Source organism: Elgaria multicarinata, chromosome 8 (assembly GCF_023053635.1).
Source record: "Elgaria multicarinata webbii isolate HBS135686 ecotype San Diego chromosome 8, rElgMul1.1.pri, whole genome shotgun sequence".
Taxonomy (NCBI): Eukaryota; Metazoa; Chordata; class Lepidosauria; order Squamata; family Anguidae; genus Elgaria; species Elgaria multicarinata.
Genome location: NC_086178.1, coordinates 23490927 through 23506884, shown reverse-complemented (window position 1 = coordinate 23506884; position 15958 = coordinate 23490927). Strand labels below are relative to the sequence as shown.

At 43.9% G+C, this 15958-nt stretch overlaps 1 protein-coding gene across 1 annotated transcript; it reads left to right on the top strand.

The window, feature by feature from the left end:
• The first annotated feature begins 822 nt into the window (after positions 1-822).
• On the top strand, positions 823-12398 carry LOC134402467 (protein tilB homolog). The gene is made up of 7 exons (XM_063131923.1): positions 823-881; positions 1461-1545; positions 3686-3779; positions 9101-9219; positions 10112-10254; positions 10494-10691; positions 12249-12398. Exons 1-7 carry the CDS (start codon positions 823-825, stop codon positions 12358-12360), a joined length of 810 nt encoding a protein of 269 aa, XP_062987993.1. The 3' UTR covers positions 12361-12398.
• The last annotated feature ends 3560 nt before the right edge of the window (positions 12399-15958 follow it).

Below are 15958 nucleotides of genomic sequence, written 5' to 3'. Positions count from 1 at the left end.
TCACAAGCTTGAAAATTGTATCGTTTATGCAATAAAGAATAAAACAATTTCAATTCTCCAGCCCGACAAAATAATAAACCATATAAGCTCAGGTGATAAGTGTATAAAACCTTGTGTCAGAGACTCAACTCTAGAGTAAAGTTGAAAGCAGGGAGCATAGGCGTGCACAAGGGGTGTGCCGGATGTGCCCAGGCACACCCTAATGTCTCAAGCAATAAGTGCCGTATTGAGGAGGCCATTGAGCATGGATCCATAGGGAGATCCAGACACAGTGGAAATTGTCCTCCAGCTGCTCTCTGGCTGCTCCACCACTATGCCGAAGAACAGCTGCCTCTGAAAGAACACTGACCGTAGCTAGACCTAAGGTTTATCCCAGGGTTGTCCTGGGGTCAAACCTGTTCATCTAAGTGCCACACAGGGCATCCAGCACTCAGGCAGGGATGAACCCAGGATGATCCTGGGATAAACCTTAGGTCTAGCTATGGCCACTGTTGCTCCCAGCAGCAGGAGTGAAAAGGAATCTCTCTGCTGGGAGATGCATATCAAAGAGGCCAGGAGGAAGGGCCTCAAAGGCTCATATTGCCTTGTAAGACCCTCCTCTGGCCAGAGTCACCACAAAGCCCCACCAATGCTGAGGCTTGAGGAGCATCTCCTGATTTCCCTCACCTGCAATGGCCCTCCTGTGGTCAGGTAAGTGGAATGCAGAGTAGGGCATCAGGGTCTATAGTGTTTTATAAATAAATGAATAAAAGTAATGTCCTTTATGACTGAATATTCAGCCTTTAAAAATAAATAAATAAAATTCCCTGGGTGCACACCCTAATGAAATGTGCTGTGCATGCCTGTGGCAGGGATGCAAAAAGGAAAAAGAGCCCCAAATGGTGATTCCTCTGCCACAAATTCTTTTCCACCCCTGCAGCTCCATAGGATGGCTCTTTTAGTTGAGAAGATATTTAGGATAGTTTTCTGACACAAGCAATCCAAAAGAATGAGTCCAAAACCAACTGATTTGGGATAGAGTTGAAACAGCACTACATGCGTCTTAGGAAAATGTTCATTTTCAGGCTATGGACTGTGCCCTTAAGAACATAAGAGGTGCCCTGCTGGATCAGACCAAGGGTCCATGTAGTCCAGCACTCTGTTCACACAGTGGCCCACCAGCCATTGGCCAGGGATAGACAAGCAGGGCATGGTGCAACAGCACCCTCCCACCCACGTTCCCCAGCAGCTGGTGCACACAGGCTTACTGCCTCGAATACTGGAGGAAGCACACAGCCATCAGGGCTAGTAGCCATTGATAGCCTTCGCCTCCCAAACCTTAAAGAGATGGTTAGTATGGTTCACTAGGCCAGGAAACTCTGGGTCACTTGAAAACATGATCTCCTCCTTAGCTCCTCAGGTCTGGACACAAGCTGCCGTCGGTTTTGCACTTCCCATTCCTCCCCCTGCTCTAATCAAAGTGATACGGACGTCCCTTTGCTAGTGTTATCATCAAGGAACAGAGGAATACTTCAACCCAGCTGCGATTCTGGCATTGCCTCTCCAGTAAGCATTCTGGTTCTTCTGGGTTCTGTGGAAAGAAGCGCAAATTGATGGTAACCTCACTACTAGCATCTCCTTCTGTGTCAGTGACAGTGAAAATTATCACCTTGCTTTTAGCCTTCAGACTTGAGGAGGGTGGATATTGGGATGGGAGATATAAGCAACCCATTGTCAGAGGGAGGGTATTCTTTTATTTGCCCGAGCTCAGGGGAGAGGCAAGTGAAAAAAGAGAGTAACCTCTTTGTTCATGCTTCATCCTGGGTGCTTTCTTGCCTCAAAGTCCCTACTAGGAAGCACCATTTGTGATGCTGTTTTAGCAAGGAATGGCACTCTCAACAACCGAGGAACAGAGCTCAGGAGGACCACAAGTGAGCACAGATGTTCCTGGAATCAGGATCTGGAATCAGCTTCTCTATTATGATGCTTCTCCCATCTTCTCTTACATATATCCTCTTTCACTGGCCATGTGGCTTCCTCATAGCAGGAGGGAGAGGGAGAGGCCCAAGGCAGGTTGCCACCTGACGTGGGGACCTGCTGTGGTGCCACTGCCTCCTTCTCCTCCTCCTCTCCACCCCACCCCTACTGATCTGCATGCCTTCTCGCCACCAGATAGCTTACTTTTTCACCTTCAGGAGCTGTGCAAAGTATCACAAGTGTAGCACAAGAGATCCTGGAATTTCCAGGACTTCTCATGATTTCCTGACCTCACGCAGGCACCACGCGGCTCCTGAAGGTGGAAATATCTTACAGGCAGCACACTAGTGAGGCACACAAGGGTGTCTGTACCAGGAAAAGTAAGCTGGCCGGCCAACTACAAGGCAAGTGGGGCCATCTGGGTTGGGAGGTACATGAGTGGGGCAGGCAGGCATATGCGTAAGCGGGAGGCATGTGGGTGAGCAAGTGGCTGCTTCTTGGTCCTGCATGACCAGGCATGCAGGTGGCCTGCAGGACCAAGAAATGGCAGAGCCTTTGGAGGGGGAGAGTGCCACTCTTCCCCTACTCCACCACCTGCTGCACCTACTTCCTACCGCTTCATGGTAGGGCTGTGCCTATCCTTAGTCTTCAAGCTGTACAGTCTTCAACCTGCCTTCAAGCTGTACAGACAGCAAAGCTTTACTGATTAGGGAACTTTGTCCCTGTGGCTGAAAATGTTACTGCAAATTTCAACCACATGGACACATTTAAATTAATTAATACATTTTTAAAAAAAAACTGAGGTGCACACCCCTATGTCCCCTTAGGACACACTCCAGGTTTCAGGTGTCTAAGGGGTCATGGTCTTGGTGCAATATCACCCTATTAACCCAGTGCTCAGGCAGGGCTGGCAAATCAGTGACTGGAAGTACAACAGAGGGGCAAGCAGAGCCAGAGCCCACAGTTGGACAACCCTCTGTCAGGGATGCTTTAGGGTGGATTCCTGCATTGAGCAGGGGATTGGACTCGATGGCCTTATAGGCCCCTTCCAACTCTACTATTCTCTGATTCTATGACAGTCCAAGTCGGATCTGGAGTAATAAACAGCAGGCCAGACCGTACCAATAAAATGGGTGATGCAAAAAAGAAAAGACAAATCCAGACCAAGGTCTATACTGATGGACAGACCAACAGACAAGCATCCGCTTTTATTATTATGGACTGTCTGCATTTTAAATTCTGTGTTGGTTTTTTAAAAGTTCCCTTTTAAAAGTCCTGCCCTCTTTTGTATTTGGTCACTCTAGGCAGGGCTCCTGCAGCTTTAACTGCTGTGGTGAAGAGGGAATTTCACCAGGTGTTGCATGCATAGAAATGACACCTGGTGAAATTCCCTTTTCTGTACAACTGTTAAAAATACAGGAGCCCGGTCCTCCTTTCCATATGGTCACCCTAGGCAATAGGAATGAATGGGAAATGCCTCATCCCAGGTTCCAGCAAAAATGGCTGTTGCACATGCTTCCATTTGAATTGTATCCACATTCAATATTTGGAGTTAATTATTTTCATTTTCAGTAAACCAACTGCTTTGAAAAATAGGAAATCCCCATTTGGAGAACATGAGCTAAAATTTAAAGAATTGCAACTGAAATACAGTTTGAGAGTTTTATACTGATTGACTGATTTCTGGTAGAAGGAGAAATTGTTCTTATTTCACTTCTCTCCTTTCAAGCTTCCATCAGATTCATTCAAGTATCTCACCTGGCATGAATTAGAAGAGCACGATGTTCAAGGGAGTCAAATCCGCTGCCCCCGAGTGAGAGAAGGTATAGAAAATGATCTGGTTGTGGTCTCCACGGTAACAGATAACAGCGGGTTGTAGTGGCAAAACTCTGGATTGATTGGATAATATGCAGATGCCTTGTTTTACAGCACATGTGTGCTTCAGTGAGCATGTGCTACTGGTGTGCACAGGGGATGATCTATTTATTTTATTTATTTATTAAATTTATATAATGCCCCATAGCCGAAGCTCTCTGAGCAGTTTACAAAAGTTAAAAACAGTGGACATTACAAAAAAAAGTATACAAAATTTAAAACTATCAAAAATATATAAAAACAACAGTATAAAACAGTATGATTTCTGTGAAGAGCTCTGCATTCATGAAGAAACATGCCCACAGAGCCAACCTTTTCATTAAAATGATTGGGTTAAATATGTCTAATTGATAAATCAACTTAAGCATATACAAATGTAATCTGTATGGGCCTATTTTATTCAGCAGGGATATCACACACACACACACACTTTCTGCTCCTGTCTCCTTATTTGAGGAACAGAGGATAGGATTCAATGGTGACCTATTGCTGGCAGCCAGCACCGCCAGTTCCAAATGTAACACTTCCAGTGTAGCGTTTTGCCTGGTGCTAAAAAGATGACCCAAGAGCAAAGAAAGGTGAAGTCCTTAACAAGCAACCATGTAATACTAAACAAAAAGTTAAGGATATATATACAGTAGAACAGTAGTATCTAATGTACAAGAATAAAATTAAGATTAACAGTAATATTGCATTAAAAGTGCAATAGTATATTGCACAGGATCAAACAATGTAGAATAAAAAGGCCAAATGCGTTTCAACACGAAGTCTTCATCAGTGGCCAATGTGGGCTGCTGTATGCTCCCTGGAGACTTAATTGGGCTGACTTTACAGTTCCCACAGTCATGTGGTAGAGGGTGTCACTCCCATTTGAAAAAATGCAGGGCCTCAGCTTTTTCAAACCGCCTAGGTCGTGGTCTTTAGATAAATGGTGTTTTATATAAAGACTACGACCTAAAAAGATGACAACATAAGTTCCAGGCAATCCTCTTTGGGTAGTTTATTCCATAAACGGGGTGCTACCACTGAAAAGGCCCTCTCTGTTGTAGCCATCAGCGTAGCTTCCTTTGGTAGGGACACCCAGAGGAGGGCCTTTCCCCCATCAGCAACCATTTACTTATATGCAAGTGAGTATCTCTTTAGATACATCAAGGTGGCTTGCCTTTTAAAATTCATACTACTTAATTATATGATATAAAGGCAGGGTGATATGGGAGGAAAGCCTCATCTGGAAACACCCTATGCGATGAATCAGCTCCGGCTTTCAGTCAGAATCAGTCAGATTCTGACTTCTTTAGAAGTCTGACTGAAACCTGGAATGTATTCACCACCCTGCTGACATCGGAGCCACCTGCCTCCACTGTTGCTTTTATTTATCAGCACTGTTGCTTTTATTTATAAATACCCAGAAGCCTTCATTTGAGTGTTGCCATTCTTGGGAGCTTGCAGGAAGGGGGATGGAAACACTATACGAGCTCTCTCACCCTGCCCCAAATTTACCCCCAGTCCCTCAAAAGCTCCCCCTTTGTGGTTTTATGGCCAACCAAATGCTTTATTTTGTTCCTTCTAAATTTGCCCCAGCTTACAATAGAGAACTAGGCCTTGCTAGATTGTGGGAACTGCCTTTTAGAAAAAGCAACCATCTTACTCTTCCTTTGGGATCTTAAAAAGACTCTTATGTTGGAGATTGGGTAATGTCCAATTTTATTTAAAGTTAATCCATCCCTTAATTGATTTGTTGGTTAAAAGGCAACTGATTAATCAGCTAAAATTATTTCGTTACCTGGCAGCCTTAATTATCATGTCCAACAGGAGATAAACAGCTTTAACTGTGTAGGGGATTGCAGCTGATATTATATATACTACTGTCACCCTGATCATGAAATATGAAGAAATCAGAAGACGGGGGTGGGGGGAGGGGGAACAAAACAACCAAAACCTGACAACAGAGATAAGAAGTGATTTGGAATGAGAATCGGTTGAAAGAATACCGATTTGTTTTCTTGGCAGTCATCATCATCCCTTTCTCCCGGAAAGCAATCTTAAAAGCAATCCAATATGGCAAATATATTATCATAACAATGCAGACACTCCAAATTTCCTTTTTAATGTGGTGTTTCCAATACATAGATAGAGATCAGGTTTGCCAGATTCATATGCCTTGAAATTTAATTTCCCACCATTTATTATATTCACTACTGTAAACAAACAATAAATGTGAAAAAGATTAAACAAGATAATCCACAAAAGGCTAATGAATAGGAAAATACATTGCTATCTCCAGAGTCGTCATTGCTTTTCCAAGCTACAATCTCTTCATTTTACATAATAGTCAGTCCCATTGAACTCAATGGGGCATACTTCTGAACAGACACATAAAGTATTCCTCTGTCAGAGGGTTGATGGTCATTTTAAAAGTTTGTGGCAGGTACAGTCATCTCACTTTTGCATCTGGAAGACATGTTTTACAAGTTTTTGTATTAAATCAAAACCCTGCAAAACCTGTTTGACCACAGTCTGATAAGGGGAGGAAAGAGATAACTTAGAGACATTCCTAGAGATGTCGGATCTGGCCATGGTCACATATGCCTTATTTATTTATTTATTTATTTATTACATTTTTATAACGCCCAATAGCCGAAGCTCTCTGGGTGGTTCACAAAAATTAAAACCACAATAAAACAACCAACAGGTTAAAAGCACAATTACAAAATACAGTATAAAAACCACAACCAGGATAAAACCATGCAGCAAAATTGATATAAGATTAAAATACAGAGTTAAAACAGTAAGATTTAAATTTAAGTTAAAATTAAGTGTTAAAATATTGAGAGAATAAAAAGGTCTTCAGCTGGCGACGAAAGCAGTACAGTGTAGGCACCAGGCGGACCTCTCTGGGGAGCTCATTCCACAACCGGGGTGCCACAGCGGAGAAAGCCCTCCTCCTAGTAGCCACCTGCCTCACTTCCTTTGGCAGGGGCTCACGGAGAAGGGCCCCTGTAGATGATCTTAAGGTCCGGGTAGGTACATATGGGAGGAGGCGTTCCTTCAAATAACCTGGCCCCAAACCGTTTAGGGCTTTAAATGTCAATACCAGCACTTTGAAACTGGCCCGGACCTGGACTGGTTACATCCTCTTTGGACTCCAGTAAAACATTATGTGTGGCTGTGTGGATAAATTCCTGCAGGTGAAGGCTATCAATGGCTACTAGCCCTGATGGTTGTGTGCTATCTCCAGTATTCGAGGCAGTAAGTCCAAGTGCACCAGTTGCTGGGGAATATGAGTGGGAGGGTGCTGTTGCATCATGTCCTGCTTGTTGGTCCCTGGCTGATGGCTGGTTGGCCACTGTGTGAACAGAGTGCTGAACTAGACGGACCCTTGGTCTGATCCAGCAAACTTCAGCTGGACTAGAATGCTACAGCCAGACAGTTGACTGTGGACAGTTACAGTCGGGTGACCATATGAAGAGGAGGACTGGGCTCCTGTATCTTTAACAGTTGTAGAGAAAAGGGAATTTCAGCAGGTGTCATTTGAATGCATGCATCACCTGGTGAAATTCCCTCTTCAACACAACAGTTAAAGCTGCAGGAGACCGGCCCTCTTTTGTATCTGGTCAAGAGGGCAGGGCTCCTGCATCTTAAACAGTTGTGATAAAGAGGGAATTTCACCAGGTGACTAATGACATCTGCTGAAATTCCCTTTTCTCTACAACTGCTAAAGATATAGGAGCCCAGTCCTCCTCTTCATATGGTCACCCTAAGTTACAGGTTGCATGTGGGAATCTCTTGTAATTGGTCTGTTTCCAGTTAGAAATCAGTGCCGATTATGACCTATGAAGTCCAATATGGCTTGGGAGCAGGATACCTAAAAGACTGCCTTCTCCTATACAAGCCTGCCTGAGTCTTCAAATCTCTGGGAGAGGCACTTGTGTTTTAATGTATTTGTTTTATTATTGTTTTAATCAAGATTTATTTATGATTGTTGGAGCTTTATCACATGTACCCGCTTCCCTCAGATTATCCCCGTAGCGCTTAGCTTTCACAGTTGTTGTTGTTTTTGCTACTGGGCGACAGCGATCATTTGCATACCAGGAAGTTAGTTTCAATTCCTTTTATTACAGTCAACAGACCAATAAAACATGAAAACACATAATAAACATTTAAAATACATTGAATTAAAACAGAGTATAATTGTGTGAAGCCTCCTTAAAGTTCTGTACTAGAAGCAAAAGGAAGTCCTGCCACCATAACTGATCTGGTAATAATTGCCTGATTAAGAAATTTAGCAACTTGTTCGGTGGTATGCTTATCGTGAGCCTGTAAAAGGACCGACATAAGGGTCATGGACGATCGTCCAGGTAATCGTTGCGTGAAAGGACGGATAAGGGCTTTTCTTGCCTCCCGATATAAGTTGCAGTTGAATAATACGTGGGAGATCGATTCCACCTCCTCGTTGTTACAGGGGCAGTATCTATCTGATAGCGGAACTTTCCCAAATCTGCCCTCCATTACCCTAGAGGGCATAGCATTAAGCCTTGCTAGGGAAAATGCCCTCCTATATTAGGGTATAGATAACCAGCTTAAATACAGAGATACACTGTTTTGGTCATGATCCCGTAGCCCCAAGGCATACGGGGAACATGGGCCCCGTGCAGCTTGCTGTAGCTCCTGAGTATCAATGTCCAGGAGTCTCTGCTTAATTATCCTTTTGGCGCTACCCAGGGAGGAAGTTAGTTTAAGGGGAGAAATGTAAAAACTCAACGGATGACCCAATTCAATTCAAATCTGGTATGCCTAAAGCTCTCCCTAATATCTATTAATGTGCCAATTTTGGTGACTTTTTCTTTAAAGCTTACGCAGATGTAAGCATTTCTTTAAAATCCTCCTCCTGCACCCCGGCGGTGGCTCGGAAGATACGCTCAAAAAGCAGGGGCTGAATATGGAGAATCTTTTCTCTTTGAAGCACAATTAAAGCAGGATGCATGGGAGCACTTCACAATCAAAGCAGATTATAAGGTGGAAAACGTCTGAGTCCTTTGCATGCAATTCGCAGCGATTGCACAGTATAATGCTGGTGTGATAAAGCTCTAAGCCACCTTGAGTGCCATTTGCACATTAAACTCCCTTTAAATCCATTGTGTCCCTCCCAGCTTAAAGCCTCTGTCTGTCTGCCTGTCTGTCTGTATCTATCCTCTCTTAAACATTCCTGAGCTTTGAAATATTGTACTAAGGTAAAAATTAAAATGTTGGAATGGATGTATCTGAACAGGACCTTCTGAAGAAGTGCGGTTTTTCAGAGGAGAGCATCATACTCTATATGCAAAAAAAGAAGTGACAGAAAAAGAGAAATGGGAGCAATGGTTACAAGAGGACTGGGAAAACTGTGTGGTAAGAACTTGTTTTGTACTGAGACTGTGAAAGAATGAAGCTGTTCAGCCATTTTTGTGTTTGTTCTTAGTGATAAAATGGAGTAAGGAGAAGATGGCCTTCCATTGAGACTGGAGTTCAGGAACTGTTCTTACCAGGACATTTAAAAGGTCATGACAGAAACAATAGTTCAACCCGGGAAACTGAAATCTAAGGGCATAGTGGTAAATTTTGACAGTGCCCATAGCTACATTTGCAACGAGAGTCCAGATCAACTAAACATGTCTAGATGTTTTCATCTCCACCATGAGCTAGGAAAACAGGTTCTCTTCCCAAACTACTGTGAGCATTGCAGCTAAGCTCAAAGGAACAAAAAAAACTAAGCAGGGTGAGGCGGCAGATGATGCCATCATCCCCAGCGGAGGCTGGTGGCTCCACTTACAGTGGGGCTGTGAAACCATTCTGGGTCAGAACCAGCCAGAATTTTAAAGGAGCTATCCAAGGTGCTCAACCATATCCCTTAAAGGGGAGCTATCCAAGGTGCTGAACCCTATCCCCCAAACTAGGTTTATCATCTTGGATAACTCCTTTTGAGTTCTGGCTGATTCTTACTGAAACCCAGAATTGATTCACAGCCCCACCAAAATTGGAGCCACAAGTCTTCACTGATAATCCCAAAGAGTCCCTGCCGCTGCACTTGCTTGCTTAACCAGTAGTGAGCACCTGCCTCTAGACAGTGGCATCTGCCTCTCCTCCTTCTCACCAACACCGTTGTCTTCTCTTGCCCAAGGGATATCAAAAACCTGGAGTGGGCACTGGCTGCGAAAGACACCTGGTATGTACAAGATCTCAACTGACAGTTCAAATTAATTAAGCTAAAACAATCTGTTTCTGTATCTCCCCTCTCCACCAGAGTTTAAACCTTTCATACCAAGATTTGGGAGACCTTTACCAGGTAGAAAACTGTAAACGAATTCTCCGTCGATTAATTCGAGTGGAGAGGCTTTGGTTGGTAGACAACTCGTTGACAGATCTAAGTGCCATATGCTTGCCAAGGTAATTATTTTTAATTCTTGGGAATTTTTCAAGCATTAACTATAATAATGGCAGTACCGTGTGCATTCTATGTATTCGCTGTCACAATTGCAAGCATTAATCAGGGTGAATGTCCAATTTACCATAGTAAAAGAATCATAGTGTGTTTTTGCGAACTTAAAAAAACAACACTTAATTGTTGTAAGCATGAATTCCTTGCTTGTAAAAATTGATAGCACACCTGTTTATACGTTTTACAGATGCAAAGAATTGAAACTCTGCAAAAATCATTTTACATCCTTCAAACAGCTGCCAAAGATGCCTGAGATTCAACATCTGTCCTTAGATGAGAACAATATTGAAACGTTAGATGGTTTATCTGCTCTGAGGCACTCTCCATTAGAATCTCTTGTACTCAAAAGGAACCCCTGTGAGTTTCCTGAAGACTACAGGCAGCTGTAAGTCCTTGCCTACCACTGAAGCATGACTAGACAGACTAATGTATTCCTAGGACAGAGTATTTGTAAAACAGTGATGGTAACAATAATCACTTATTGCAGGTACCCAATGCCAAAGTCTCAACAAGGCAGGACCCTATAGAGCAGGGATGCAGAATCAAGGGCCAGAAGGCCAAATCCAGCTGTCCAGTAGTCCCAGTCCAGCTCTCTGGGGTTCCCCAGAAGGCCACATCATAGGTCCTCAGATGGCCATATTTTGTTTCCTCAAAGCATTTGAGACCAGTGCTACTGCCATTCCCATACATAAAGTCTGGGTTTACGCAACACACTAACCCACCCAGTGTTGTTGAACTATGGTTATAGAGTCAGAATGCAGAGCTATTTATTTATTTATTTATTTATTTATTTATTTATTACATTTTTATACCGCCCAATAGCCGAAGCTCTCTGGGCGGTTCACAAAAATTAAAACCATCATAGAACAACCAACAAGTTAAAAACACAAATACAAAATACAATATAAAAAGCACAACCAGGATAAAACCACGCAGCAAAATTGATATAAGGTTAAAATACAGAGTTAGAACAGTAAAATTTAAATTTAAGTTAAAATTAAGTGTTAAAATACTGAGTGAATAAAAAGGTCTTCAGCTGGCGACGAAAGGAGTACAGTGTAGGCGCCAGGCGGACCTCTCTGGGGAGCTCATTCCACAACCGGGGTGCCACAGTGGAGAAAGCCCTCCTCCTAGTAGCCACCTGCCTCACTTCCTTTGGCAGGGGCTCACGGAGAAGGGCCCCTGTAGATGATCTTAAGGTCCAGGTCGGTACATATGGGAGGAGGCGTTCCTTCCACAGGTTGAGTTATCATTTTGTCTGAATGCAGCACATTTTCTGCAGGGTTGCTCATTAACCATGAAGTGTTTGCTTGTTAACCACCCTGAACAACCTAACAACAAGTCATAGGTTATTAGGTTGTTCAGAGTGGTTATCAAGGTGGCTTGTTCAAGAAAAATAAACTACACTGTGTGGTTAACAAGCCAAACTACAGAAAATATGCTGTGTTCAGTCAACATATTAACCCACCCCGTGGAAAACACCCTAGGTTCAGGCAACACATTAGCCCATGGTGAGCGAACATGTTGTGTGAACCCACAGAGAATCTCCAATCAGTTCAACTCTACAACATCGCAGAGTCATCCACACAAGGGCTCTCTAGAGAAAAACTGGTGCTCACCAGCTGGTGACTGCCAGGAGGAGCTCGGTTAGAGGTTGGTGAGATTTGTACCTATTCCAAATTTCCCCTTCCCTTAAATATTTTTTGACCCAAAGCCCCTCTTTCCTTTCCAGAAATGGGACTGCAAAATGTGGAGAGTAGCTCAGCCCTACATCTTTCAGCCCTATCTTGTTCCTCTGCCAATTGGGGGGATGGGGAACAATAGTGAAGTTAAGGTCAATGGCATGGGATAATGTAGGAAAACTATTAATTTTCTCCTAAATCGTGTTCTCCTCTAGTGGAGAAAAACTATTAATTTTATCTTAAATCTTGTTCTCCTCCAGTGTGTTCTCCAACTTGCCAAACCTGAAAATGCTGGATGGGATCCTGAAACTGCCAGAGGACTGTCTTCCAACAGAAACCAATCTCCTGTCTAAAATATGCACCATACTATAGTGTTATATTTTGTGATGGGACTGAAGGAATTGCCACAATTAAAGGAAATAAATCCTACAAATATAAAAGCCTGTTTTTTGCCCTAGTCACCATCATCAGTCCTGAATGCATGTTTGGCTCAATGCCATGGAAAATCAAGTTGTTGAGTTGTTTTTGTTGTTGTATTCATATCTCACCCTTTTTCCTCTTGCAAGGAACCAAAGGCAGCTGGCATGGTCCTTCTCCTCTCCATTTTATTCTTTCAACAGCCCTTTGAGGTAGGTTAAGCTGAGAGTCCGTGATTGGCCCAAAGTCACCCAGTGAGCTTCATGGATGAGTGGGGAATAGAACTCAGATCTCCTGAGTCCCAGTCTGACTCTCTAATTGCTAGACCACACTGGCTATCATTGTGCTGCCTGAGAATGTGAGATAGATAGATAGATAGATAGATAGATAGATAGATAGATAGATAGATAGATAGATGATGGATAGATAGATAGATAGATAGATAGATAGATAGATAGATAGATAGATAGATAGATAGATAGATATTAATAATTTATTCTTGTCCTGATATCCTTTGACTCATTATATTTATATCCCACATATCCTCCAAGGAGCTCAGAGTGGTATAAATGCCACAGACACCGCACACTATTTTATCATGACAACCCCATTGTGAGAAATAGTGTCTGACCCATAGTCAGCCAGTGAGTTTCATTCGTCAAGTGAAGATTTTAACCTGGCCCTTCCCAGCCCTAGTCCAACTCTCTAACCTAGACTTCCCCAATCTGCTACCCTCCTATACTAGCTGGGAATGGTGAGAGTTGCAATCCAACAGTTCTGGAGGGAAGGATAACCTTACAGAAGTACACCAAGAACTTTTACATATTTTAAAATGGATCCTCATAGAAAGATAAACAAAAATGAGGGTTGGTTTTCACATATTCTACCAAGCTGGTGATCTTTTTCCTAGGGTGGAGACATGGGTGGGTGTTCCCTCCCCCTTTTTGTGAGACTCTGGAGTAATGTGTGCGATGAGTACATAGGGTGACCATATGAAAAGGAGGACAGGGGTCCTATATCTTTAACAGCTGTATGTATGCAGCACCTGCCCTCTTTTGGTTACTCTGGTTACTCTGACCAGATACAAAAAGGGCAGGGCTCCTGCAGCTTTAACTTTCACCAGGTGCTGCATATATGCAAATGACCCTGCTGAAATTCCCTTTTCTATGCAACTGTTAAAGATACAGGAGCCCTGTCCTCCTTTCCATATGGCCACCCTAGTACTCCAGCCAGAGGACCAACTATACAGAGGGCTAATCCTCATGATTTCCCTCTTCAAAATGGGTCAGTAGTGAAGTGGGGTGGGATCACTTGATTCTCCTTTGAAATAACTAAAGAAGCCTACGCCCACTGGAACTCTCAGGGAATGATGCAAAGAGAAACACACACACACTCTTCAGGATCTGAACAGAAGTCTTCTAAATATAGCTGCAGTTTGATATAGTTCTAACTATTGAATATCAGAATCTAAGTCAAGCCCCATTCAGGTGTTCAAAGGGGGGATCAAAAGCAACAGGCAAGCAGGATGGAGTGCTCCAGCAATGCCTTTCTCCCTCCTCATCTACTCATGCGCAGCAAAGAGGAGAGCCTCCTCTGTCCATGGAAGCTTTCAACTGGATTGAGAGCCCTGATTTTCCAGTTTTCTGAAGTGCCTGAAGAGCCCCCATGCTTGTAGGAAGCTCACCTGTTCAGACAAGTCATCCTGCCTGGAGTGCTCCCTCCTCTAACGTGTTGATTTTAATCCCTTTTGGAATGCCTGAAAAGGGCTTCAGAGATGCTTTCCCTCCACCCCACCACTATTTATTTATTTTATTTATTTATTACATTTATATACCGCCCCATAGCCGAAGCTCTCTGGGCAGTTTACAAAAGTATTGAAAACTATTCACGTCTATTCTGAGCAAAATACATTATTACTAGGGGTGTGCATGGATCCCCCGCTCCGCCCCGCGGGCCGATCCGAAAATTTCGGATCGGCCCGCTCCACTCCGCACCGCTCCGCCCATACTCCGCTCCTTTTCGCCACGGAGCTCTGGCTCTGAATCGGACCTCCGCAGTGGAGGGGAGTGGCGCCAGGTAAGGCAGGGAGAGGAGGGCGGGGGGTTACCGGGCCTGGGCGGCGACGGCAGCAGAGCCCGGTAAGGGACCAAGGGGGAGGGGGGCCTTACCTGCCTCCGTCTGCGGTCCGTCGGCTTCTTCAATTGAGCCCGTGGTTCAACCAGGAAGTCTGGGCCGCAAGTGCGGCCTAGACTTCCTGGTTGAAACCCGGGCTCAATTGAAGAAGCCAACAGACCGCGGATGGACGCAGGTAAGGGAGAGGAGGGGGGGTTACCGAGGGTTACTGGGCGACAGCGGCAGGGCCCGGTAAACCCCACTTACCTTTCCGGCAGAGCTCCGGATCAAGGCGGAGGATCCGCCTTCACCTCGATCCTCTTTGCCACGCTCCGCCGGCCCCCCAATCCTCTTCGCCTCCGCCTTAAGGGCAAGCGAAGCCCCCCGCTCTGCTTCTAATTCGCCGGTCTGATTAGAAGCGGAGCACATCCCTAATTATTACACAAACCCCACTTCCCGGACCGGTGAGACATTCCGAGGGAAGCTTTTACCCATGTTTGGTTTCCATTTGGTGCAATGACTGGAGACTTTCACCCTTTTTTTTTCATATCTGAGTTTATTTACAAATACTGCAGAGGCAGAAACCCTAAATCTCCAACTGCAGCAAAACCCTCTTCTTCACCTCCAGAAAGAGTCATCTATTTAAACCCAGATGTTTTTGGCTTACAGAGCTCAAAATGCCACTCATCCTCCATCATGCTTCTCAGGCTGAAATCTTATTCTCGGTTTCATGGGAGTAAGCCCCACTGAACTCAATGAGGCTTACTTATGAGTACATGTGAACAGGAGTGCACTGTCAGTAGTCTCAACCTGCAACTACACACCAAAATTACATCATCCTTACGTAGCCTAAGGACTCCTTTAAACAAGTATTTTATTGCATGCTCGTGATTGTCCATTCATGGAAGTTTTCGGATCAATTTCATGACATTGTCGACAACCAGGACGTCTCCCACTGAATCCTCCAGAAATCCTGGGACAAAAAGAGCCACTTTTAAAGTGGTAATAGCTGAGAAACAGCAATATCCTCCACCGCTAGATGGCACTGTCTCAATAGAATGCAATGGAACTGGACGGAAGGGAAGTATTTAATTCAAACCCCTTGTCGCCCCTCTCCTCCCATGTAATCCAGGCTATAACAATTGTGCCAAAGAACCAAGAAGTACAGAAACCCCAGATAAACAAAGAGATTTCCCTTACTGTAGAGTTGTTCTAAGGATTTTCAACATCCTACAGGGTCTCCTAGCCTTTCCTGGGACATTTATCTGCTATAGAATACTGCTAAAAGGTTGGGGTGGATGCATTTGTCCCTTTCACTTTCTCCCACATTCATTTTTAAAATAATAATCTCAAGTTCTTTCCATCCCTTTTATGAAGAAATGCATGGGTTTTGTTAAGTTCTTATCAACAACCACAAAACCATGTTATTTTATACTGTATT